The sequence below is a fragment of the Phocoena sinus genome, chromosome 3 (genome assembly GCF_008692025.1).
Source record: "Phocoena sinus isolate mPhoSin1 chromosome 3, mPhoSin1.pri, whole genome shotgun sequence".
NCBI classification, from domain to species: domain Eukaryota; kingdom Metazoa; phylum Chordata; class Mammalia; order Artiodactyla; family Phocoenidae; genus Phocoena; species Phocoena sinus.
The window spans coordinates 19,529,795-19,552,252 of record NC_045765.1 but is presented as its reverse complement, the minus strand read 5'-3'; the positions used below and the strand labels follow the sequence as shown (position 1 = coordinate 19,552,252).

Below are 22,458 nucleotides of genomic sequence, written 5' to 3'. Positions count from 1 at the left end.
ATTTATGGCTGTGTCAGGTCTTAGTTGCGGCACTCGGAATCTTTCGTTGTGGCACGCAGGCTTCTCTCTAGTTGAGGTACACGGGCTACGTAGCTGTGGCACGTGAGCTTGGTTGCCCTGTGGCATGTGGGGTCTTAGTTCCCCAACCAGGGGTTGAACCCGTGTCCCCTGCATTGAAAGGCAGATTCTTAGCCACTGGACCACCATAGCTATCATTTATTTTTGATAACTTGTACTCAATTAAAAATAGAGTTGTTCAGTTGAAACAGCCTGCTACAAAATTGGAGGCATTATTATACTACTTTCACAGGCAGAGAAACAAGCTCATAGAGGTAAAGTAACTGTCCAGAGTCTCACAGGTGGTTTAAGAGCGTAGCAGAAATTAAGCCCATGCATTTCTCTATTCTGGCAGTGTGTATAATTCCTCATTTAATTGTAAGCAAATGTAATGTATATAAGGGATTAAGACTTTAAAGACTTAGTGAATTACAAATGCACAGAATAGTATAGATATTTATCTTCTTTTTTTTTTGCGGTACACGGGCCTCTCACTGCTATGGCCTCTCCTGTTGCGGAGCACAGACCCCGGACGCGCAGGCTCAGCGGCCATGGCTCACGGGCCCAGCCGATCTGCGGCATGTGGGATCTTCCCGGACCGGGGCACAAACCCACGTCCCCTGCATCGGCAGGTGGACTCAACCACTGCACCACCAGGGAAGCCCAGATATTTATCTTCTTACCCTGCTTTATCTCATAGTCTTAGACAAGTCATTTGGTCCCTCTGTCTTTCACATTCTGTTTGGGAATAGTTTATCCCTCAGAGAGGACGTTCATTTTTAATGTTATAATACCATATAGATGATGTAACAGCATTGGAATTGTGTTACTATTTAAATATTTTTAGGTCAGTTATTTGGAAATTGAAATACTTTTGTAAACATAGTGTTAAATGGAGGTTAAGTGCCTGTGCTGCCATATTAATCCTTAAAGTAGTTTAAATGTACCTTTTCAAAGAAATACAGTGAATAATGTTACAGCAGCTGCTTTTTGAGTTGTAACTATGTGTTAGGCGCTTTATAACTTTATGAAGTATGATTTCAGAGAGCCTAGGTTTTTAACCATTACACTGTGCTCTTAAAATGATACCTTTATACTAATTAACATAAAAAATAAATAGAGCCCTTAAATGTTGCAACTTAGGGTAGAATCAGGTTTGAATAGAGGAGGAAGAACAAGTTTCTGATATCAGGGTTTTGAAATAATGTAAGTTAACACTTATAGTGCTAACACATTACCAGCTACTGGTACTTAACATATTAATAATGTTTACATAGGAGGCTTCCCTGGTGGCACAGCGGTTGAGAGTCTGCCTGCCAATGCAGGGGACACGGGTTCGAGCCGTGGTCGGGGAGGATCCCACATGCCACGGAGCAACTAAGCCCGTGTGCAACAACTGCTGAAGCCCGTGCGCCTAGAGCCTGTGCTCTGCAGCAACAGAAGCCACTGCAATGAGAGGCTCGCGTGGCACAGTGAGGAATGGCCCCCGCTCGCCGCAACTAGAGAAAGCCCGTGCGCAACAACGAAGACCCAACGCAGCCAAAAATAAATAAATAAATAAATAAAATAATGTTTACATATTAGCTTATTCAATACTTCCAGTAGCCCTGTGAAGTAGGCATTATTAATTGTCCCCATTTTACAGATGATACAAATGAGGCACAGAGACAAAGCACTTTCAGATATTTTTCAAGGCAGGCAGTTCAGAGGATTATAATGCTTATTTCTTGGGCTTCCCTGGTGGTGCAGTGGTTGAGAGTCCGCCTGCCGACGCAGGGGACACGGATTCGTGCCCCGGTACGGGAAGATCCCACATGCCGCGGAGCGGCTGGGCCTGTGAGCCATGGCCACTGAGCCTGCGCGTCCAGAGCCTGTGCTCCGCAACGGGAGAGGCCACAACAGTGAGAGGCCCGTGTGCAGCAAAAAAAAAAAAAAGCTTATTTCTTTGGTTCACTTTTCTCACTGTGGTAGGAAATTCTGTCTTGCTGCATTTCTATACATTTTTATTTTTCCCTTCAAAGGAAATGTGTGTTAAAATTTACTTTAAAATATTATGCAAGATATACTAAAAACCATGAAATTGGATACTTTAGAGGGGTTAAAAAGGTGGTTTTGTGATATGTGAGTTTTATCTCATTTTTAAAAAACTATGCACATAATACATGTTCAGTGTACAAAAATTAGAAAATGTAGATAAGCCAAAAATCACTTGACAGTATCCACAGATCCATTTATCATTCCGACCTCTATCCTTCCAGACATTTTTTGTGTATGTTTGTGTATGAAAATGTATCTGTAAGATTTGAGATCATTGTATTACATGCCTTTTCCCTTAGTATATATGTATAAAGTTTTGGTATAGCATTCAAATGTATAGGTGTTCTGTAATTAGCGAAGTCTGTGTCCAACATCTAGATTATTTTCGTTTCTTCCATCATTTAAAAAGTGAAGAGATTAAGTTACATTTAAAGTACAGTTTTTCTAAAGTATGCCATGTTCTCTCAAATCATTTCTGAGGTATTTTTTCTTTTCTTTTTTTTAAATTGAAGTATAGTTGCTTGTTTCTGAGATTTTAGTCACTGCCCTCCGTGGCTGAAGAAAAGGCTCTTGGCAAACCAGAAAATGTGTTGACAGCTGCAGAACAGCTACAGTGACTTTGCTCGTGTGAATAGATTTTTTAAAGTTAGTTAATGTGTGTGTGTGAGTTTTTTTTCTTGGCCCCGCTGTGCAGCTTGTGGAATCTTATTAGTTTCCCGACTAGGGATTGAACCCGGGCCCTGGCAGTGACAGCCCCGAGTCCTAACCACTGGACCGCCGGGGAATTCTCTTAAGTTAGTTGTTCTTGATAGGGGAATATTGGATTTCCAAGATATTTGGGGGGATGTGAGTTATATTTAAATATTTTAGAAATTCATATGTAAAGTATAGAATCCTGGGTAAAGAAAATTCTGGTTTATCTTCTGGGAATAGACTGGTGCAATGTTAAAAGCATTTTTTTTTTAAACTTTAATTTTTATTTATTTATTTTATTTTTGGCTGTGTTGGGTCTCCATTTCTGTGCGAGGGCTTTCTCTAGTTGCAGCAAGTGGGGTCCACTCTTCATCGTGGTGCGTGGGCCTGTCACTGTCGCGGCCTCTCTTGTTGTGGAGCACAGGCTCCAGACGCGCAGGCTCAGTAGTTGTGGCTCACGGGCCTAGTTGCTCCGTGGCATGTGGGATCTTCCCAGACCAGGGCTTGAACCCGTGTCCCCTGCATTGGCAGGCAGATTCCCAACCACTGTGCCACCAGGAAAGCCCTAAAAGCATTTTTATTGGAGTCAGGTTTGAATCCCTGCATTGATATTTTAGTACTAGTTGTGTGAACCTGGGCAAATGACTTAATTTCTACCTCAGTTTTTGCATGCATGATATGGAGAAAAACACACTCCTACTCTATTCTTAGAAGCTACTGTGACATCAGAGATAATTCAGTATTAAGTGTTGAGCAGAGTGCCTGAGTTTTATTGTGACCAAATGTAGCTGGCTAGATCACTATACTTAGTACAGTTATTTTACTTAGCAGTTACTCAGTGTGTGATGTGGTTGAGATGCACTTTTAACCCTCTTCAATTCTGACTTGAATGAAATACTGTTGTGAGACTGGGTTGGAGAGTTATTTTGTTTTGTTTTTTTTAAACTATCTTTGAAGAGGGCTGGGGACCCTAGAATGATTTTGAGCACTCACACATGACTATGAATGCTTCAATCGAAAATAATTGAAAATAGCTGGGGGGGGGCTTCCTTGGAGGTGCAGTGGTTAAGAATCTGCCTGCCAATGCAAGGGACACGGGTTCAAGCCCTGGCCCGGGAAGGTCCCACATGCCGCGGAGCAACTAAGCCTGTGTACCACAACTACTGAGCCTGTGCTCAAGAGCCCGCAAGTCACAACTACTGAGCCCACGTGCCACAACTACTGAAGCCTGCGTGCCTAGAGCCCGTGCTCCGCAACAGGAGAAGCCACAACAATGAGAAGCCCGCGCACTGCAATGAAGAGTAGCCCGGGCTCACCACAACTAGAGAAAGCCCGCACACAGCAACGAAGACCCAACACAGCCAAAAATAAAAACAAACAAACAAACAAAAATTTAAAAAAATAAAAAGAAAATAGCTGGGGATGTTTCTAACACACAGTAATAAAACATTAAAAGTGGGTTCCATTTTCACTTGTGCTTAGAAAGGTTGAAGGCAGAGCCAAGGGAGGCAGAGAGGAAGGTTGGTCTGTGACCCTTCCCTAGAAGCTAGGGTTAACTCCATAGCTTTCATGAAACCAGATTTGTTAGCGTACCCAGTTTCTGAATAGACTAACAGCAGTTCATGACACCATGACGGATAAATGTTGGGGAAAGAGACACTTCCATTGTACCAGAATATTTGTTTTGAATAGTCAAAGTGTGCCCCCTTTCCAAAACCTGGATATGTGGGAGATTAACTGGTAATCTGAAAGTTGCTTAGAGAACTATAGCTTTTTTTTTTTTTTTGCGGTACGCGGGCCTCTCACTGTTGTGGCCTCTCCCGTTGCAGAGCACAGGCTCCGGACGTGTAGGCTCAGCGGCCGAAGCTCACGGGCCCAGCCGCTCCCCGGCATGTGGGATCTTCCTGGACTGGGGCACGAACTCGTGTTCCCTGCATTGGCAGGCGGACTCTCAACCACTAAGCCACCAGGGAAGCCCTTTTTTTTTTTTTTTTTAAGAACTATAGCTTTGAAATATAATACTCTGTGACTAAATTCTGATGTTATCCTTGTCCCAAATTTAGTGCCCATTCCCAAGCCAGGGAGTTTTGGGGAATATGTTGGCCAAGCAATTCTAGCAGAGCTTAGGAAGAATCCTTACCTGTTTCTACCCCTCAGGACTTAGTCCTCAGGCACCTCACTTTAGAAGAAATTAATTAATTAATTAATTTATATTTTTGGCTGCGTTAGGTCTTTATTGCTGTGCACAGGCTTTCTCTAGTTGTGGCGAGCCGGGGCTCCTCTTTGTTGCAGCGCACAGGCTTCTCGTTGCAGTGGCTTTCCTTGTTCTGGAGCACGGGCTCTAGGCACACAGGCTTCAGTAGTTGTGGAGTGCAGGCTCAGTAGTTGTGGCGCACGGGCTTAGTTGCTCCGCGGCATGTGGGGTCTTCACAGACCAGGGATTGAACCCGTGTCCCCTGCACTGGCAGGTGGATTCTTAACCACTGTGCCACCAGGGAAGTCCCTGTACTCACTTTCTTGATCTTTTGTCATCAAGACTCCGCAAAGTTCTCTCTGTAGTCTGGATCTTCAGAACTCCAGAATCATATATACGTTGGCTTTCTTGACTTTTTCATTAGGTTGTGAAATTGGAGTGTTATACTTGTTCAAAACCAGATTCTGGATGTACTTCCCCAAACCTGCTTTTCCTGTAGTCTTCTCCATTTTAATAAATGGGAACTCCATCATTGTAGTATTTGAGTCATAAAGGAATGATCCTTGATTTCTCTGTTTCTGTAGCATACACATCCAATCCATCAGCAAATTTCACTGGCTCTTCCTGCTTCGTGCCCCCCCTCCCCCAATCCCAGCTAGGTTCACATAACTATTACATCTCATCTGGAGTGGTCTCTCTGCTTTTCACCCTAGCACCCTAAGGCTGTTTTTACCATGGCAGTCAGAGTGATCCTTTTAAAATATCAGCCCTTCAAAGACTTCTATCTCACTCACAGTAGAAGGGCATACTAGGACATGACTTGGGCTTCCCTGGCGCAGCGGTTGAGAATCTGCCTGCTAATGCAGGGGACATGGGTTCGAGCCCTGGTCTGGGAAGATCCCACATGCCACGGAGCAACTAGGCCCATGAGCCACAACTACTGAGCCTGCGTGTCTGGAGCCTGTGCTCCACAACAAGACAGGCTGCGATGGTGAAGAGGCCCGCGCACCGTGATGAAGAGTGGCCCCCGCTTGCCGCAACTTGAGAAAGCCCTCACACAGAAATGAAGACCCAACACAGCCAGAAATAAATAAATAAATAAACAAACAAACAAACAAACAAAAGATTACTATTTAAAAAAAAAAGACATGTCTTCCTCTCCCTGAATCATTTCTTTGACTTTATTTCTTCCTATTTTGTAGGTCACATTGACTTTCTTTTCTTTTTTTTTTTAAATTAGTTAATTATTGGCTGAGTTGGGTCTTTGTTGCTGGGTGTGGGCTTTCTCTTGTTGCGGCGAGTGGGGGCTACTCTTCGTTGCGGTGCACGGGCTTCTCATTGCAGTGGCCTCTCGTTGCAGAACACGGGCTCTAGGCGTGTGGGCTTTAGTAGTTGTGGCTCGCGGGCTCTAGAGTGCAGGCTTAGTTGTTGTGATGCACAGGCATAGTCGCTCCACGGCATGTGGGGTCTTCTGGACCAGGGCTCAAACCCGTGTACCCTGCATTGACAGGCGGATTCTTAACCACTGCGCCACCAGGGAAGACCGATTCTTCATTATTGATGTATAGAAATTCAACTGATTTTTGTGTGTTGGCTTTGTATCTTCATACTTTGCTGAATTCATACATTAGTTCTATAAGGTTTGTGTGTGTGTGTGTGTGTGTGTGTGTAATTTTTAGGATTTTCTACATATAAGACCTGTGAATAGAGATATTTTTACTTTTTCCTTTCCAATTTTGTTGCCTCTTATTTCTTGTGTAGTTGCTCTGGCTAGAACATCCAGTAGTATGTTGAATAGAAGTGGAGAAAGCTGGCATCCTTGCTGTGTTCCTGATCTTAGAGGGAAAACTTTCAGTCTTTCACCATTCAGCAGTATGCTCTCTGGATTTTTCATATATGGCTTTTATTATGTTTAGGTTGTTTTCTTCTTCTTTTTTCCTTTTTTAAAATATTTATTTATTTATTTATGGCTGCATTGGGTCTTCGTTGCTGTGCATGGGTTTTCTCTAGCTGCGGCGAGCGGCTGCTACTCTTTGTTGTGCTGCACAGGCTTCTCATTGCGGTGGCTTCTGTTGTTGAGGAGCATGGGCTCCAGGCACGCAGGTATCAGTAGTTGGGGCAGGCGGGCTCAGTAGTTGTGGCTCGAGGGCTCTAGAGCACAGGCTCAGTAGTTGTGGCACACGGGCTTAATTGCTCCGAGGCACATGGGATCTTCCTGGACCGGGATTCAAACCCGTGTCCCCTGCATTGGCAGGCAGATTCTTAACCACTGCGCCACCAGAGAAGTCCCAGGTAGTTTTCTTCTAATCCTAGTTTGTTGAGTATTTTTTTTTATCATGAATGAGCATTGAATTTTATTAAATGCCTTTTCTGCATCAGTGGTGATGATCATGTGATTTTTATCCTTCATCCTGTGAATGTGGTGTATTAAATTTATCTATTTTCATATGTTGAACAGTCCTGTGTTACAGTAATAAATCCCACTTGGTCATGGTGTTTTGTTTTGGTTGTTTTTTATTAATTGAGATATAATGACATAATAGCATTATATTAGTTTCAGCTGTTCAAAACAATGATTGATATTTATATTATGGTTTTTTAATATGATGTTCAACTTGTTTTGCTGAATTTTGTTGAGGATTTTTGCATCAGTGTTTATAAAGGATATTGGTCTAGGACTTCCTTGGTGGCTCAGTGGTTAAGAATCCGCCTGCCAGTGCAGGGGACATGGGCTCAAGCCCTGGTCTGGGAAGATCCCACATGCCGCGGAGCAGCTAAGCCAGTGTGCCTCAACTACTGAGCCTGCACTCCGGAGCCCGCAAGCTGCAACTACTGAAGCCTGAATGCCTGGAGCCTGTGCTCTGCAGCAAAGGCCACCGCAATGAGAAGCCTGCGCACTGCAACGAGCAGTAGCCCCCACTCACTGCAGCTAGAGAAAGCCTGCGCGCAGCAATGAAGACCCAACATAGCCAAAAACAAATAAATAAATAAAAATAACTTATAAAAAAGGATATTGGTCTGTAGCTTTTTCTTTGTCTGACTTTGGTATCAGTAATGCTGTCCTCAAACAATAAGTTAGAGAGTTTATTCCTCTTTAGTTTTTTTCGAAGAGTTTGAGAAGGAGTGGTGTTAGTTCTTCTTTAAATGTTTGGTACAATTTACCAGGGAAGCCACTGGGTCCAGGGCATTTTTTTTTTTTTTTTGCCACGCCTCACGGCATGCGGGACCATAGTTTCCAGACCAAGGATTTAACCCGCGCCCCCTGCATTAGAAGCACAGAACCTTAACCACTGGACCGCCAGGGAAGTCCCTACAGGGCTTTTCTTTGTGGGGAGATTTTTTGATTGCTCACAACTGATTCAGTCTCCTTACTAGTTATAGGTCTATTCACATATTCTGTTTCTATGTCATTTAGTCTTGGTAGGTTTTGTGTTTTTAGGACTTCGTCTGTTTCATCTGAGTTATCCTATTTGTTGGTGTACAACTGTTGCTACTGCTCTCATAATCCTTTTTATTTCCATAGGATCAGTACTTATGTCCCCACTTTTGTTACTTCCTTCCGTGTGTTACTGTTGACATGTTATTTCTTTTTCATCCTCTTTCAGTCCCTTTTTTGAATTTGATCTGAAGTGTGTCTTCTAGACAGTGTAGTTGTATAATATTTTTTAATCTCTTCTGTCAATTTCTGCCTTTGAATTTTAAATCCATATACATTTTATGTAAATAGTGATAAGGTAGGATTGATATCTGTCATTTTGCTCTTTGTTTTTTATGTCTTGTATTTTTGTTCCTCTAATCCTTTGTTACTGCCTTCTTTTGTGTTAAACATTTTCTAGTGTAACATTTTTTTTTAAATTTTGTATTTTTTTAAAATTTGGTTTTTGGCTACACCCCGCAGACATACGGGATCTTAGTTCCCTGACCAGGGATTTAGCACCAATATGTTTCATCCAACTGGACATACAGAGATACTAGGGAAACCTGTTCTGAAATGTGCCCATCCGGCCAGTCTAAGCTCAGATGACATTTGTTCACTCTAGTCTTCCCTGATATTCTCCAAGTGCCTTAAGATCAGGAATTCATCTTTGTGTTTCTTGTTGAGCTTTGTATGCAGGTGTTTAGTTGAATTATGGGCTTTACAAGGAGTTATTTTGGGGTCTTTCTTTCCCATGTGAGATTTTTAAGCTCTTCTGAAGAGAAGAGTCATATTCCTTTTTTTTCCACCTTTAATTTTCCCTTGTTGTTATTTTCTCTATTTTCATGTTTGGAAGCCTCACTTTGGTCTGGACTTCTTGCCTGTTTCTAATTTTTTATATACTAAGGTCACTTGGATTTGGATGTTGCTGTTCATTAATAATATGTATTTGTGTAGACATTTTTCCCCAATAAGTTTGTATATATTGTTTTATTTGATCATCCTGGTAAATGAATTAAATAGTAAGGAGGAAATTAATGTCTCAGGTTTATGAAAATCTTTACCCATGATACCTTTAATTTAATGAAACTATTTTTTATTTGTGTTTCTCAGTGACTTTTTTTTATCATAGTTTTGGCATCGTTTCTAAATAGTTGGTATATCATATGTGTGGCTGTGTATTACATTTTCAGTATTCCTTAACTTCATCTGCACTTTGCATATTTCATGGAGTTTTCAGCATAATTTGTTTAACAGGTCCCTTGTTGGATGTTAACTTTTTTTAAAAAACTGAAGTATAGGTAATTTACAATGTTATGTTTCTGGTGTACAGCGAAGTGATACAATTATACACAAACACATTCTTTTTCTGATTCTTTTCTAATTTAGTTTATTACAAGGTATTGAATATAGTTCCCTGTGCTATACAGTATGACCTTGTTTATCTATGTTATATACAGTAGTTTGTATCTGCTAATCACAAACTTCTAATTTATCCACCCCCTCTTTCCCCTCTGGTAACTGTAAGTTTGTTTTCTGTGTCTGTGAGTCTGTTTCTGTTTTGTAAATAAGTTCATTTGTATCACTTTTTAGATTCCACATATAAGTGATATCATATGATATTTGTCTTTCTCTAGGTCCATCCAGGTTGCTGCAAATGGCATTACTTCATTCTTTTTTGTGGCTGCATGGAATTCCATTTTATATGTATACCACATCTTTATCCATTCATCTGTCGACGGACATTTAGGTTGCTTCCATGTCTTGGCTATTGTAAATAGTGCTGCATTGAACACTGAGGTGCATATATCTTTTGAAATTGGAGTTTTTTCTGGATATTTGCCCAGGAGTGGGATTGCTGGATCATATGGCAACTCTATTTGTAGTTTTTTGAGAAACCTTCATAGTGTTTTCCATAGTGGCTGTACCAATTTACATTCCCACCAACAGTGTAGGAGGGTTGTTCCCTTTTCTCCACACCTCTCCAGCATTCATTATTTGTAGACTATTTATTTATTTATTTATGGCTACATTGGGTCTTTGTTGCTGCATGCAGGCTTTCTCTAGTTGCAGTGAGTGGTGGCTTCTCTTTGTTGCAGTGCATGGGCTTCTCATTGTGGTGGCTTCTCTTTGTTGTGGAGCACAGGCTCTAGGTGTGTGAGCTTTAGTAGTTGTGGCTCCCGGGTTCTATAGCGCAGGCTCAGTAGTTGTGGCACATGGGCTTAGTTGCTCTGTGGCATGTGGGATCTTCCTAGACCAGGGCTCGAACCTGTGTCCCCTGCATTGGCAGGCGGATTATTATTATTATTATTTATGTAGAATCTGATCCATTCTTTTTTTTTCTTCCAATTTTTATTTTTATTTATTTATTTTTGGTTGCATTGGGTCTTCATTGCTGTGTGTGGGCTTTCTCTACTTGTGGCAAGTGGGGGCTGCTCTTCCTTGTGGTACGCAGGCTTCTCGTTGCGGTGGTTATTCTTGTTGTGGAGGTGCAGAGCATGGGCCCTAGGCATGTGAGCTTCAGTAGTTGTGGCACGCGAGCTCAGTGGTTGTGGCTCGCGGGTTCTAGAGTGCAGCCTCTGTAGTTGTGGCGCACGGGCTTAGTTGCTCTGCGGCATGTGGGATCTTCCCGGACCAGGGATCAAACCCTTGTCTCCTGCATTGGCAGGCGGATTGTTAACCACTGCACCACCAGGGAAGTCCCTGTAGACTTTTTAATGATGGCCATTCTGACTGGTGTGAGATGGTACGTCGTTGTAGTTTTGATTTGCATTTCTCTAATAATTAGTGATGTTCAGCATTTTTTCATGTGCCTGTTGGCCATCTGTATGTCTTTGGAGAAATGTCTTTTTAGATCTTCTGCCCATTTTTTGATTGGGTTGTTTGTTTTTTGTCATTGAGTTGTAGGAGCTGTTTGTATATTTTGTAATATAGAGTCACATTGTTTGCAAATATTTTCTCTCATTCCATATGTTGTCTAGGATGTTAAATTTTTGTTGTCATAAATAACTGCTTTAGATATCTTTTTACAGTTCTTTTACTTTTCTGGATTATTTCCTTTGGGTTAAAATATTAGGAGTAGAATTAATAGTTATTTTCATTTTCATGGTTCGTGGTAGAGCAAGTGTTTCTTTCCTGGTTTTATTATGTCTTAGGGTGCTGATGCTGAGTTAACTGACTTGTTTAAGGTGACACAATTTGTGATAGAGTCAGAAGACAGCTCATTACTGCTTTGTGTGCTTCTGTGGCTTCTGGCTTTAAGCAGTGCCACTCATGGTCTTTCTTATCCATCTGTTATTGAAGCCTTGTGTTTTTTGGCTTTACTTCCTGATCACTGATATATTCCTGATATATTACTACTTTGTAGTAGTAATATATGGCAAAGACAGAACCAGTATCATGTTATAGATTGATGATGGCTGAATTTGTCATAAAGCATGTAATAATCATGGGGTTTTATTGTTATTGGGTTAGTAGTTGAGAGTTTGGGATCCTGAGTTGGACTGCCCAGGTTTGAATCCTGTCTCTGCTACCTACTACATAACTATATGACTATAGGCATATAGTAACATAGGAGTAATAATATAGTATCTACCTTAAGAGGATTAAAGGAGGAACAGTGCCTGGTATATAGCAGACATCAAGTAAATGGTAGTATATTTAAAGTCGTTTAGGACTCAGATAAATAAGCAAGTCGATATTTATCAATGATTGCCAAATAAATGATTACAAATCAGATTATATCAGAAATTTATGGGAACCTACTCAAATTGTAGTTTTCAGTACAGGGGCATGTAAAAGAGTTTTCTATCCCATCTTGGTATCATGGTTTTAAAGTTTCAAAGCCAACTAGCTCTGAAGTAATTTTTTTTCTGATAACTTACAGAATGATAACAGGCAAAAATGGCCCCTTGGGGCTTGCTTTTCAAAAAAAATGTTTTAAAAGTTGTAGTTTCTGTCTCATTTCCGAGTAACTCTATATACGTGAAGAACTAATGACACTATTTTCAATAAGGGTATTCTGTGAGATTTACTTCTCTCTGAATGCACAGTCTTAAAGTTGAATGATAACTTATAAATCATTGAATTGAGCCCAATACTTTGATATCCTTGAACCCCAGGTATTACTCATCATTTTTTTTTTTTTATTTTTTTTTATTTTTTATTTTTATTTTTTTTGCGGTATGTGGGCCTCTCACTGTTGTGGCCTCTCCCGTTGCGGAGCACAGGCTCCGGACGCGCAGGCTCAGCGGCCATGACTCACGGGCCCAGCCGCTCCGCGGCATGTGGGATCTTCCCGGACCGGGGCACGATCCCGTGTCCCCTGCATCGGCAGGCGGACTCTCAACCACTGCGCCACCAGGGAAGCCCTACTCATCATTTTTATTTGAATGATTTCAGTCAATTCATTCAGCATATTCTTTATTGGACACTTAATATGTACTAGGTGGGTACTGTTTTAGGCATTAAGGAGGGACGACTGAGTCTGTGGGAGGAACTCACCAAGCCTTTTTTAGGACATAGCATTTATAGAAAATCATAATATTTGTATGCCCCCTTGGAGTAAATGGAGTAGGTTGTCCTTTGTCCAAGTACCTTAGGTGCTGCTCTTAGCTACCCAGAAACAGCTCAGCACATGTGAACTCCTTTGTGTGGTTTATGGCTGCTGGGGGAGCTCAGTCCTACTAAACACAAAGCCATCTTCCTCTCAGGGCAGGAGACCTCTGTACTGTTGATGCGGTGTTAAAGGCATGGGTATAGGTTTAGAGCTGAGATGGAAGCATTTGGATTGCAGATTAATTAGGTATTATTTTTGGAGAAAAGATGCAGCCAGGGTCTCTGCATTGGATATGTCCAGGGAGCTTGATTCATATTGTGTTGTGCTTGAATGGTATCCCTTGGAGTTGGGCAGTGTACTGTTCTGGATGCAGCCTCTCTTGCATGTCCTGGGAGAAATATGTCAGTTGTGCTGACATTGCCAGAATCTAGCCTGTAGCTTTCAGGATTATTTCAGTAGGCCATTATTGTAAATTAATTAATAAGAATGTCTGTGTTTGAGAAGAATGTAGAGTATCACCTGCAGAAGGGACCACAGTCTCCCCTTCCCCCAGTTTATTGAGATAAAGTTGGCATATGTAGTGGTATCAGAGTCTCTTGACATTGTTAAATTTCTTCCACCCCCCACCCCCCACCCCTGTTGTGTTGTGATCCAAGGACTTGGGCAAAGATATCTTTTCCTTGGGATGATTCTGTTTATCTATTATTTCAGTTTTTAGCTCTTTAAAAATTTGAAATAGCTTATTTATTTTCCTAGAATGTAGGTAGTTTACTTATGTAAAGCAAATGTAAATTGAGAGCTACTACTGACTTTATAAAGCGCTGTGTTATAAATAGTTAAGACAGTAATTTTTAATTGTACTTATTTTGTAATTGTGGTTAAGCTGGAGTGTTTTCATCTAGTATTCATTGGTAATGCTTTCTCAGAAGGCTAGTGGAAAGATGATATGTTGTTTCAAAAGGTTCTGATTTTTATTGATGCCCCATGTTTTGTCTGTCTCAAGTGTCAGCCCAAGAAAAAGGCTACGCCACTGAAGTATGAAGTTGGAGATCTCATCTGGGCAAAATTCAAGAGACGCCCTTGGTGGCCCTGCAGGATTTGTTCTGATCCGTTGATTAACACACACTCAAAAATGAAAGGTAATACTTGCAGTTGATTATACATGATAAAATACAGTATGGAATTATCAACTTGCAGTTTCCGTTAGTAATAATTCATTCTTACCTTTGAGCATTTTGTTAATGAATTGTTATTATGTATTTTATCTTTTCTGGATTTTTTTTAAGGTTTGTTTTATTTTACTCTATGATTTAAAAATTCTCAATTATTCTATCTGTAGATGCCAGAAAATGTTAGGCTTATTAGCTAAAGTCTACATTGTCCAGAATCACTTTTCAGTATATTTATGTTTTTCTACTTCAGTCTTCAGGTTTGTATCATTTTTGTTAGTTTTAAAGCTGAAACAGTTATAAAGATTGCTTATAAGTCATTTTGAATTTTAAAGTCTTGATTTAGACTATTCTCTATAGTTAATAAAGTTTGTTACTTATTTGGTTGTTCTGTATAAATCTTACGTGTCTTAACTTTAAAATGGTATAAGATAAGGGCTCAAACTTCATTTTGAGCTCCCTTTTTTCTGTTAAGATAGTTTGTGATTTTATTGTAGTTTTAATATATGTGTTTTAGGTTTTAAATTGGTTATATACGTGCAAGATTAAAAAAATCTCTGGTCTGCCCCACTCTTTACCTCTCCTTTCAAAAAGTAACCAGCTGTTATTAATGTTTCTTTCTAGACTTCCTTTATGTAAATCCAACTATATAGTTTCATCTCCCTACCCCCTTTGATTTAATTTAACGTAAACATAGCATATTGTATGTATGTTCTACAGGTTTTTTGGGGGGGGGGGTGGTTAAAAATTTTATTTATTTAATTAATTTTTATTTTTGGCTGTGTTGGCTCTTCATTGCTGTGCACGGGCTTTCTCTAGTTGTGGTGGGTGGGGGCTATTCTTTGTTGCGGAGCACGGGCTCTAGGTGCGTGGGCTTAAGTAGTGGTGGCTGACGGGCTCTAGAGCGCAGGCTCAGTAGTTGTGGCACACGGGCTTAGTTGCTCCACGGCATATGGGATCTTCCCGGACCAGGGCTCGAACCCGTGTCCCCTGCATTGGCAGGCGGATTCTTAACCACTGTGCCACCAGGGAAGCCCCTGTTCTACAGTTTTTTCACTTCTTTCACTTTTTGGAGACTTTTCCATTGAAAACTTTTTTTTTTTTTAAACAGCTCTATAATTTTCCTCTTTTTGAATATGGTGTACTTTATATAACCATTCCCCTGTTGATGGATATTTAGGTTGTTTCTAATCTTGTGTTAGAAAGATTACACATAAAATACATACGTATACACATACCCATGTGTGTTTGTGTTCGTACAAAACAGTGCTCTAAATAATAACTGTGTTTCATGTATTCATGTCTATCTGTAGGATAACTTGCCTAAAGTAGTATGTTGGATTTTACTTTATATTTTGAATATTAATAGTGAAGTGCCCGAAGACCTTTATAGTTCACTGTTTAAAGAAAATGATATCAAACTTTGTGACCTGTTTGGACATTTAAATTCTACTAGTAGAAAATTCTTTTAGTCCTCCCCCTCTACCCTTCCTATGCCTGTGAGACTGATGGTTTCTTACTCATTGTGATATTCTTTATATGCACTAGTTGGGTCTATGCCATTTGTTCAATAAGTAATAAGTACATTCTATAGGTACTGTGCTAGGTATTGGGATCCAGTAATTGGCAAAACATTTTGCTTCCCTTTGTGTATAATTAGAGTCCAGGTAAAGGGTGAAGGTACCAGCAAGTAATCAGACAAATAGTTAACTGAGAGGTGTGTTCAAGGCAAAATATTGATGTACAGTCACTGATATTAGTGGGGGTACCTAACCTGGACTTTTGGTTCAGGGGTAGTCAGGGCCAGTTTTGCTAGTAAAATTATCTTTGATCTGAGACCTGATAGGACAAGTAGGAATTAACCAGGGAAAAAAGATGGTTCCAAGCACAGAAAGTAGTATATGTTCAATCCCTGAAAGGGCTGCCGCCCATAGACTGATGGAAGGTGGTACAGTATGAGGCTGGAGAAATAGATATGGGTCAAATCATGCAGCATTTTGTAGACTTCATTAACAATTTTGTATTTTTTCCTAAGAACAATAGGATACCATTAAAGAGCTATGAGCAGAGGGAGATGTGATCTGATTTGTGTTTTTTAAAGTTCACTCTGAGTGCAGTGTGGAAAATGATTTGGAGAGGGACACAAATCAGAGGAGATAATCAAAAGGGTCATTGCAGGGATTATGGTGAGATTATAGTTGTATAATCTGTACAGGGAATGAAGAACTATTTAGGAGATAAAATCTATATGATTTGCTAATGGACAGATAATGAGGAGTGAGGGAGAATGAAGCCTAAGGTTTCTATACCTCAGGCTGGTTCCCAAGTTTTTAGCTTTACCAGTACATACATAGTGTTCTCATTTACTGAGAGCACTGGAACATATATAACTTGGAGGTGACATCTGCTTGTTGATATTAGTCAAAGCCATGGGTAGGGCATGGATGAGATGGCCTTGGGATAAAACATACGGTGAGATAAAAGGTGGCTCCGAGCAAGCCAACATTTGAGGTCTGTAAGGAGGAGACTTGAGTGTGCAAAAGAGATGGGGGAAAATCAGAGATGGAAGAGAAATACCAGGAGAACATGGTATTGATAGTGACTAGAGTGTTGCTGTTGTTGTTGTTGTTTGCTGCTGCGTGAGGCATGTGGGATCTTAGTTCCCTGACCAGGGATGGAGCCCACGCCCCCTGCAGTGGCAGTGTGGAGTTTTAACCACTGGACCACCAGGGAATTCCCTAATAATTGTTTTTAAAAAGATTCTTCTTAACTTGGTTTATTAGAGCATAGAATTAGTGTGGCTCTTTATAGTACTGAAGGGAACTAATATTTGAATAAACCTATTGTCCTAAAATTCCTACCCATGACTCTGTCTTCCTGACACCTTCCCTTCATAACCACTCTTGGAGGAATCATCAACTTTCTCCACTTCCAGATGGCCACTCGTTTCTGAACGCACTGAAATTTCTCATTCTCTCCTTTTATTCCACTAACCTTGTTCTAAGCAGAGTCATTAGTGACCTGGTAATACAGTGGATACTAGTTTTTAATTTTTTGGTTGTCTGGTGCAGGAAAATTCTTCCTCGTAGTAACTATCTATCTTGTTCTTGACTTTCATGTTCTCTTCTCCTCCTTCTCCTTCTCCTTCTTTTCATCCTTATTAACTCTTGAGTTTTAACTGTCATCAGTAAACTGAATTCATATCCACAGTGCTAGTGTTTCCCCAGGCTTCAAATCTGCATCCCAACTCTATACCTGAAGCTTTCACCAGGAGGTCCTTCAGGCAGTTAAAGTCCGCTTGTTTAAAACTGACCTAATTATTTTCCTCCTCAAACCAGTACTTTCTCTTTCATTTCCTGCCTTAGTGAATAAATTACTGCCACTTAGTCACTTAAACCAAATACCAAGTAGTTACCCTTTCTTCCTTCTTGTGTCCTATACCATTAAGTCTTTTTCCTTTTTTTAAAACAGCTTTATTGAGATGTAATTCATATAGCATACAATTCACCCCTTTAAAGTATACAATTAAGTGGTTTTGGTAAGTCACAGAGTTGTGTAACCAGTAAATTTTAGAACATTTTCACCACCCCAAAAAGAACCCCATGGGGACTTCCCTGGTGGTCCAGTGGGTAAGACTCCATGCTCCCAATGCAGGGGGCTGGGATCGATCCCTGGTGAGGGAACTAGATCCTGCATGCATGCCACAACTAAGAAGTCCGCATGCCACAACTAAAATAGCCCACGTGCCACAATTATGAGCTGCATACCACAACAAAGATCCTGAGTGCTGCAACTAAGACCTGGCGCAGCCAGATAAATAAATAAATATTTAAAAAAAAAAAAAGAGGAGGAAGAAAAGAAAACCCATGTCCTTTACCTACCTTCCCCCTAATCTTTTTTACCTCCCGTACCCCTTTGCCCTAAGCGACCAGTAGTCGACTTTCTGTCTCTATAGATTTGCCTATTCTGGATATTTAATATAAATGGAATCATATAATATGTCCTTTGTGACTACTTTTTTTACTCAACATAATGTTTTTAAGATCTATCCATGTATCAGTGCTGCATTCCTTTTTTTTTTTTTTTTTTTTTTTGGCTGCGTTGGGTCTTAGTTTTGGCACATAGGATCTTCCTTGAGGCACACGGGATCTGTTGTTGCAGCAGCGTGAGGGCTTCTCTCTAGTTGTGGCCTGCGGGTTTTTCTCTCTCTAGTTGTGGTGTGCGGGCTCCAGGGTGCATTGTATGAAATATTATACATGTTTTATTTATAAATTTATCATTTGATGGGCATTTGGACTGTTTCCACTTTTTAGCTATTATGAACAGTGCTGCTGAGAGTATTCATGTATAAGTGTTTATGTGGACATACACTCCCTATCTTTTGGGTTTATACCCAGGAGTGGACTTGCTGGCTCTAATGGTAACTCTGTTTGACTTTTTGAGACACACACACACACACACACACACACACACACACACTCACTCACTCACTCACTCACTCACTCACTCACTCACTCATACTCTCCGCCCTGGCCGCACCAGCTTGTGGGATCTTACTTAGTTCCCCAACCGGGGGTGGAATCTGGACCCTGGCAGTGAGAGTGCCGAGTCCTAACCACTGGGCCACTAGGGAATTCCCTGACTTCTTTTTTTTTTTAATTTTTATTTATTTATTTTTGGCTGTGTTGGGTCTTCGTTGCTGCACATAGGCTTTCTCTAGTTGTGGTGAGTGGGGGCTACTCTTCCTTGCGGTGCACAGGTTTCTCATTGCCATGGTTTCTCTTGTTGCAGAGCACGAGCTCTAGGTGCACAGGCTCTAGAGCGCAGGCTCAGTAGTTGTGGTGCATGGGCTTAGTTGTTCCACGGCATGTGGGATCTTCCTGGACCAGGGCTTGAACCTGTGTCCCCTGCATTGGCAGGTGGATTCTTAACCACTGCACCACCAGGGAAGCTGACATATCTTTTTGAATTAGGGTTTTTGTGTTCTTCAGATAAATACCTGGGAGTGGAAGAGCTAGGTCTGCCAGACTGTTTTGAAAAGCTACTGTACCATTTTACATTCTCATCAGCACTGGATGAGGGTTTTAATCTCTCTATATCCTTACTACCAATTGTTATCTGACATTTTTTTGTGGTAAAAAATATATGTAACATAATTTTATCATATTATCCATTTTTAAGTTTATAGTTTAGTGGCATTAAGTAAATTAACATTTTTGTGCAATTATTACCACTATCCATCTCCAGAACTTTTTCATATTCCGAAACTGAAACTCTGTTAACAATTTAACAATAACCTTCAGTCCCTGGTAAATGTTGTATTACGTGTATCATTCATTTGCAAGACTCAATAATTCCATTGATGTATAATGTTCAATAATGTTCCATTTTGTTCATGCTTTCATCCTCCAGTGGACATTTGGGTTGCTTTCACCTTTTGGCTATTGTGAATAATGCTGCTGTAAACATTGGTGTTCAAGTATCTTTTCTATCTGACTTTTTTTTTACATTTAATTTAATTTAATTTAATTATTATTATTTTTTAACATCTTTATTGGAATATAATTGCTCTACAATGGTGTGCTGGTTTCTGTTTTATCACAAAGTGAATCAGCTACACATATACATATGTTCCCATATCTCTTCCCTCTTGCGTCTCCCACCCTCCCTATCCCACCCCTCTAGGTGGTCATATTCTATCTGACTTTTAATTAATATCTAGTCCTTTTGATTTGTCTTCTTAAAAAAATCTTTCATATTTTGTTCTTTTAATTCCCATTGCTACCACCTTAGTTTAGGTTTTAGTCATCTTGAGTATATACTATTTTGGTAATCTCTGGTCTCCTGAGTTTCCTCTCTGTTTCCTGTTAAATGTGTTATTCAGAGGTCAAGGAGATTTATCTTTCTAAGATGGAAAACTGAGCCTGTGGTTCCACAGTTTAAATGAGGTTCAGGGCCAACAGGATAATGGTCAAACTGTTAACATGGAGGGTCTTAGTGTGGCACATGGGATCTCAGTTCCCTGACCAGGGATTGAACCTGTGCCCCCTGTGTTGGAAGCGCAGTTTTTTTTTTTTTTACATCTTTATTAGAGTATAATTGCTTTACAATGGTGTGCTAGTTTCTGCTTTATAACAAAGTGAATCAGTTATACATATACATATGTTCCCATATCTCTTCCCTCTTGTGTCTAGAAGCGCAGTCTTAACCACCGACCACCAGGGAAGTCCCAGTGGTCAAACTCTTAACATGGTATCCAAGCTGTTCAGGTCTGGCCACTGCTTACCTGCTTAGTTTCCCTTTCCTTCCACTTTATGATTTAGTGTTCTGAACTACTTGCAGTTCCTAGCTATTTCATTCGTTTTATTCATTCATGTCTTTGAGGGTTCTGGACACTTATATAGGAATTCTCCCCTCAACAAACTGTTTACCTTTAAATTTTCTGCTCAGGTGTCCCATTTGTCCTCCAGTTAATGATTTTTCACTTTGAAAAAAGTGAATGTTAACAACTGAGTGTCCATCGATAGATGAATAGGTAATGAAAATGTGGTATATATACATAATTGAATATTATTCAGCCATACCAAAGAACGAAACCTTGCTATTTGTGACAACGTGGATGTACCTGGTGGGCATTTTACTAAGTGAAATAAATCAGAGAAAATATAAATACTGTATGATCTTACTTATATGTGCAATCTAAAAAAACCAAAATTGAAAAAACAAAACCAAGTTCATGGATACTGAGAACAGACTGGAGGAGCAAAATGGGTGAAGGGGGTCAAAAGTTATAAACTTCCATTTATAAAAGAAATAAGTCACATGGATGTAATGTACAGCATGGCAACTATAGTTAATACTGTATTGTATATTTGAAAGTTGCTAAGAGAGTAGATCTTAAAAGATCTCATCACAAGAAAATATCTTTTTATAACTACGTGTGGTGACGGATGTTGACTAGACATTGTGGGGGTCATTTTGCAATATATATAAATACCGAATCATTATGTTGTATACCTGAAACTAATGTTATCCGTCAGTTATATCTCAATTTTAAAAAATGCCATCACCAATAGATACTATCAAATGGTAAAATGTAGTGTACTCAAGACATACTTGAAAAATTTTTAAAAAAATGAATGGTCATGTTATCGCAATTAGCATGCTGTTTTACTGTAATCTCTTTATACTGTACATCTCTTACCCACCAGGCAATGAGTTCTTTTCAGTCCTCTGTATAGTGCTGGGACGTCATAAATGTTCAGTCTGTGTTAGTTGAATTTACTTATTTATGGGAGAATGATTTACTTTTCAGACTGACTTTAAGAACCTCTGTGTGTGTGTGTGTGTGTGTGTGTGTGTGTGTGTGTATACACATACACACATTTAATCCCCCTTTATAGGTGGTTTCTATTGAAGTGTTTAATTTAGTAGGTAGAGACTAAGGAGTTCAGGTTTTTTTGTTTGTTTTTTTTTACAGAACTTGTTTTTAAAATATACAATACAAAATTTTACCAGGTTGTAATTCAGTGTGAGTTAAAGTGAATTTTTATATAAAATGATTTCCTTTTCTAAATAGAGACAAATCATTACACCTGTGTAGCCCTGACTATATTTCTTTTGTGACATTTTTTACTGGTATGAAAAATGCAAAGATGGTAAGTGTGTAGAAGATAACATATACTAGGTAAATTTGATTATAATCTTTTCTGGATGAGATTTGTATTTTTATTTTTGGTAATTGTATGCATAGAACTTTGGACAGCCAAGAAACTATAGAATAAGTGGATTTTTGGTGGGGAGGGAGCTGTTGAGATTTCCTTTTTTAAAAAAAATTTCTGTAGTTTGAAATATCAAGTTTCACTTTCTCTGCAAAACCAGTGTTTCACTCTGAATTTTCTCTGTCTGAAGTCGTTGGATTTATTATTCTGTCTATAAAATGGAGATTATACTACTTATTTTTTAGAGTTCATTGTTGTGAAGAATACATGCAAAGCACCTAGTATAGTACCTTGCCCAGAGTAGCTATGTCATAAATGTTAGCACATCATACGTGGCATGGTGTTGAAACATTTCTTCCTCCTTGTATTTTAGCATGTTTTAAGAGTTTATTTGGTGGTTAGTTCTTGTTGATTATTATATTTGTGATGCTGTGGCTTATCATATGCCTTTTGTGATTTCTGGTAATGAGGGTATACAATTTTATAGATTAATGGTAGAAAAAACTTAGTTATATTAATTTGTTATATGATTAGCTAATCAACCTCCAACTGGTTTGGAATATATAGCATATCATCAGACCAAACCATTAAATTCTTTCATTACACTCTTAACC

General features: G+C 39.7%; 1 protein-coding gene across 6 annotated transcripts in view; it reads left to right on the top strand.

The window, feature by feature from the left end:
* Nucleotides 1-22,458, top strand: part of NSD1 (nuclear receptor binding SET domain protein 1) — a 135,695-nt gene that overhangs the window by 36,548 nt on the left and 76,689 nt on the right. For all 6 annotated transcript variants that reach the window (XM_032628023.1, XM_032628020.1, XM_032628019.1 and 3 more), the window contains one exon: nt 13,958-14,093. In XM_032628023.1, coding sequence (XP_032483914.1) covers nt 13,958-14,093 — 136 coding nt within the window. The remainder of the gene's footprint in view (nt 1-13,957; nt 14,094-22,458) is intronic.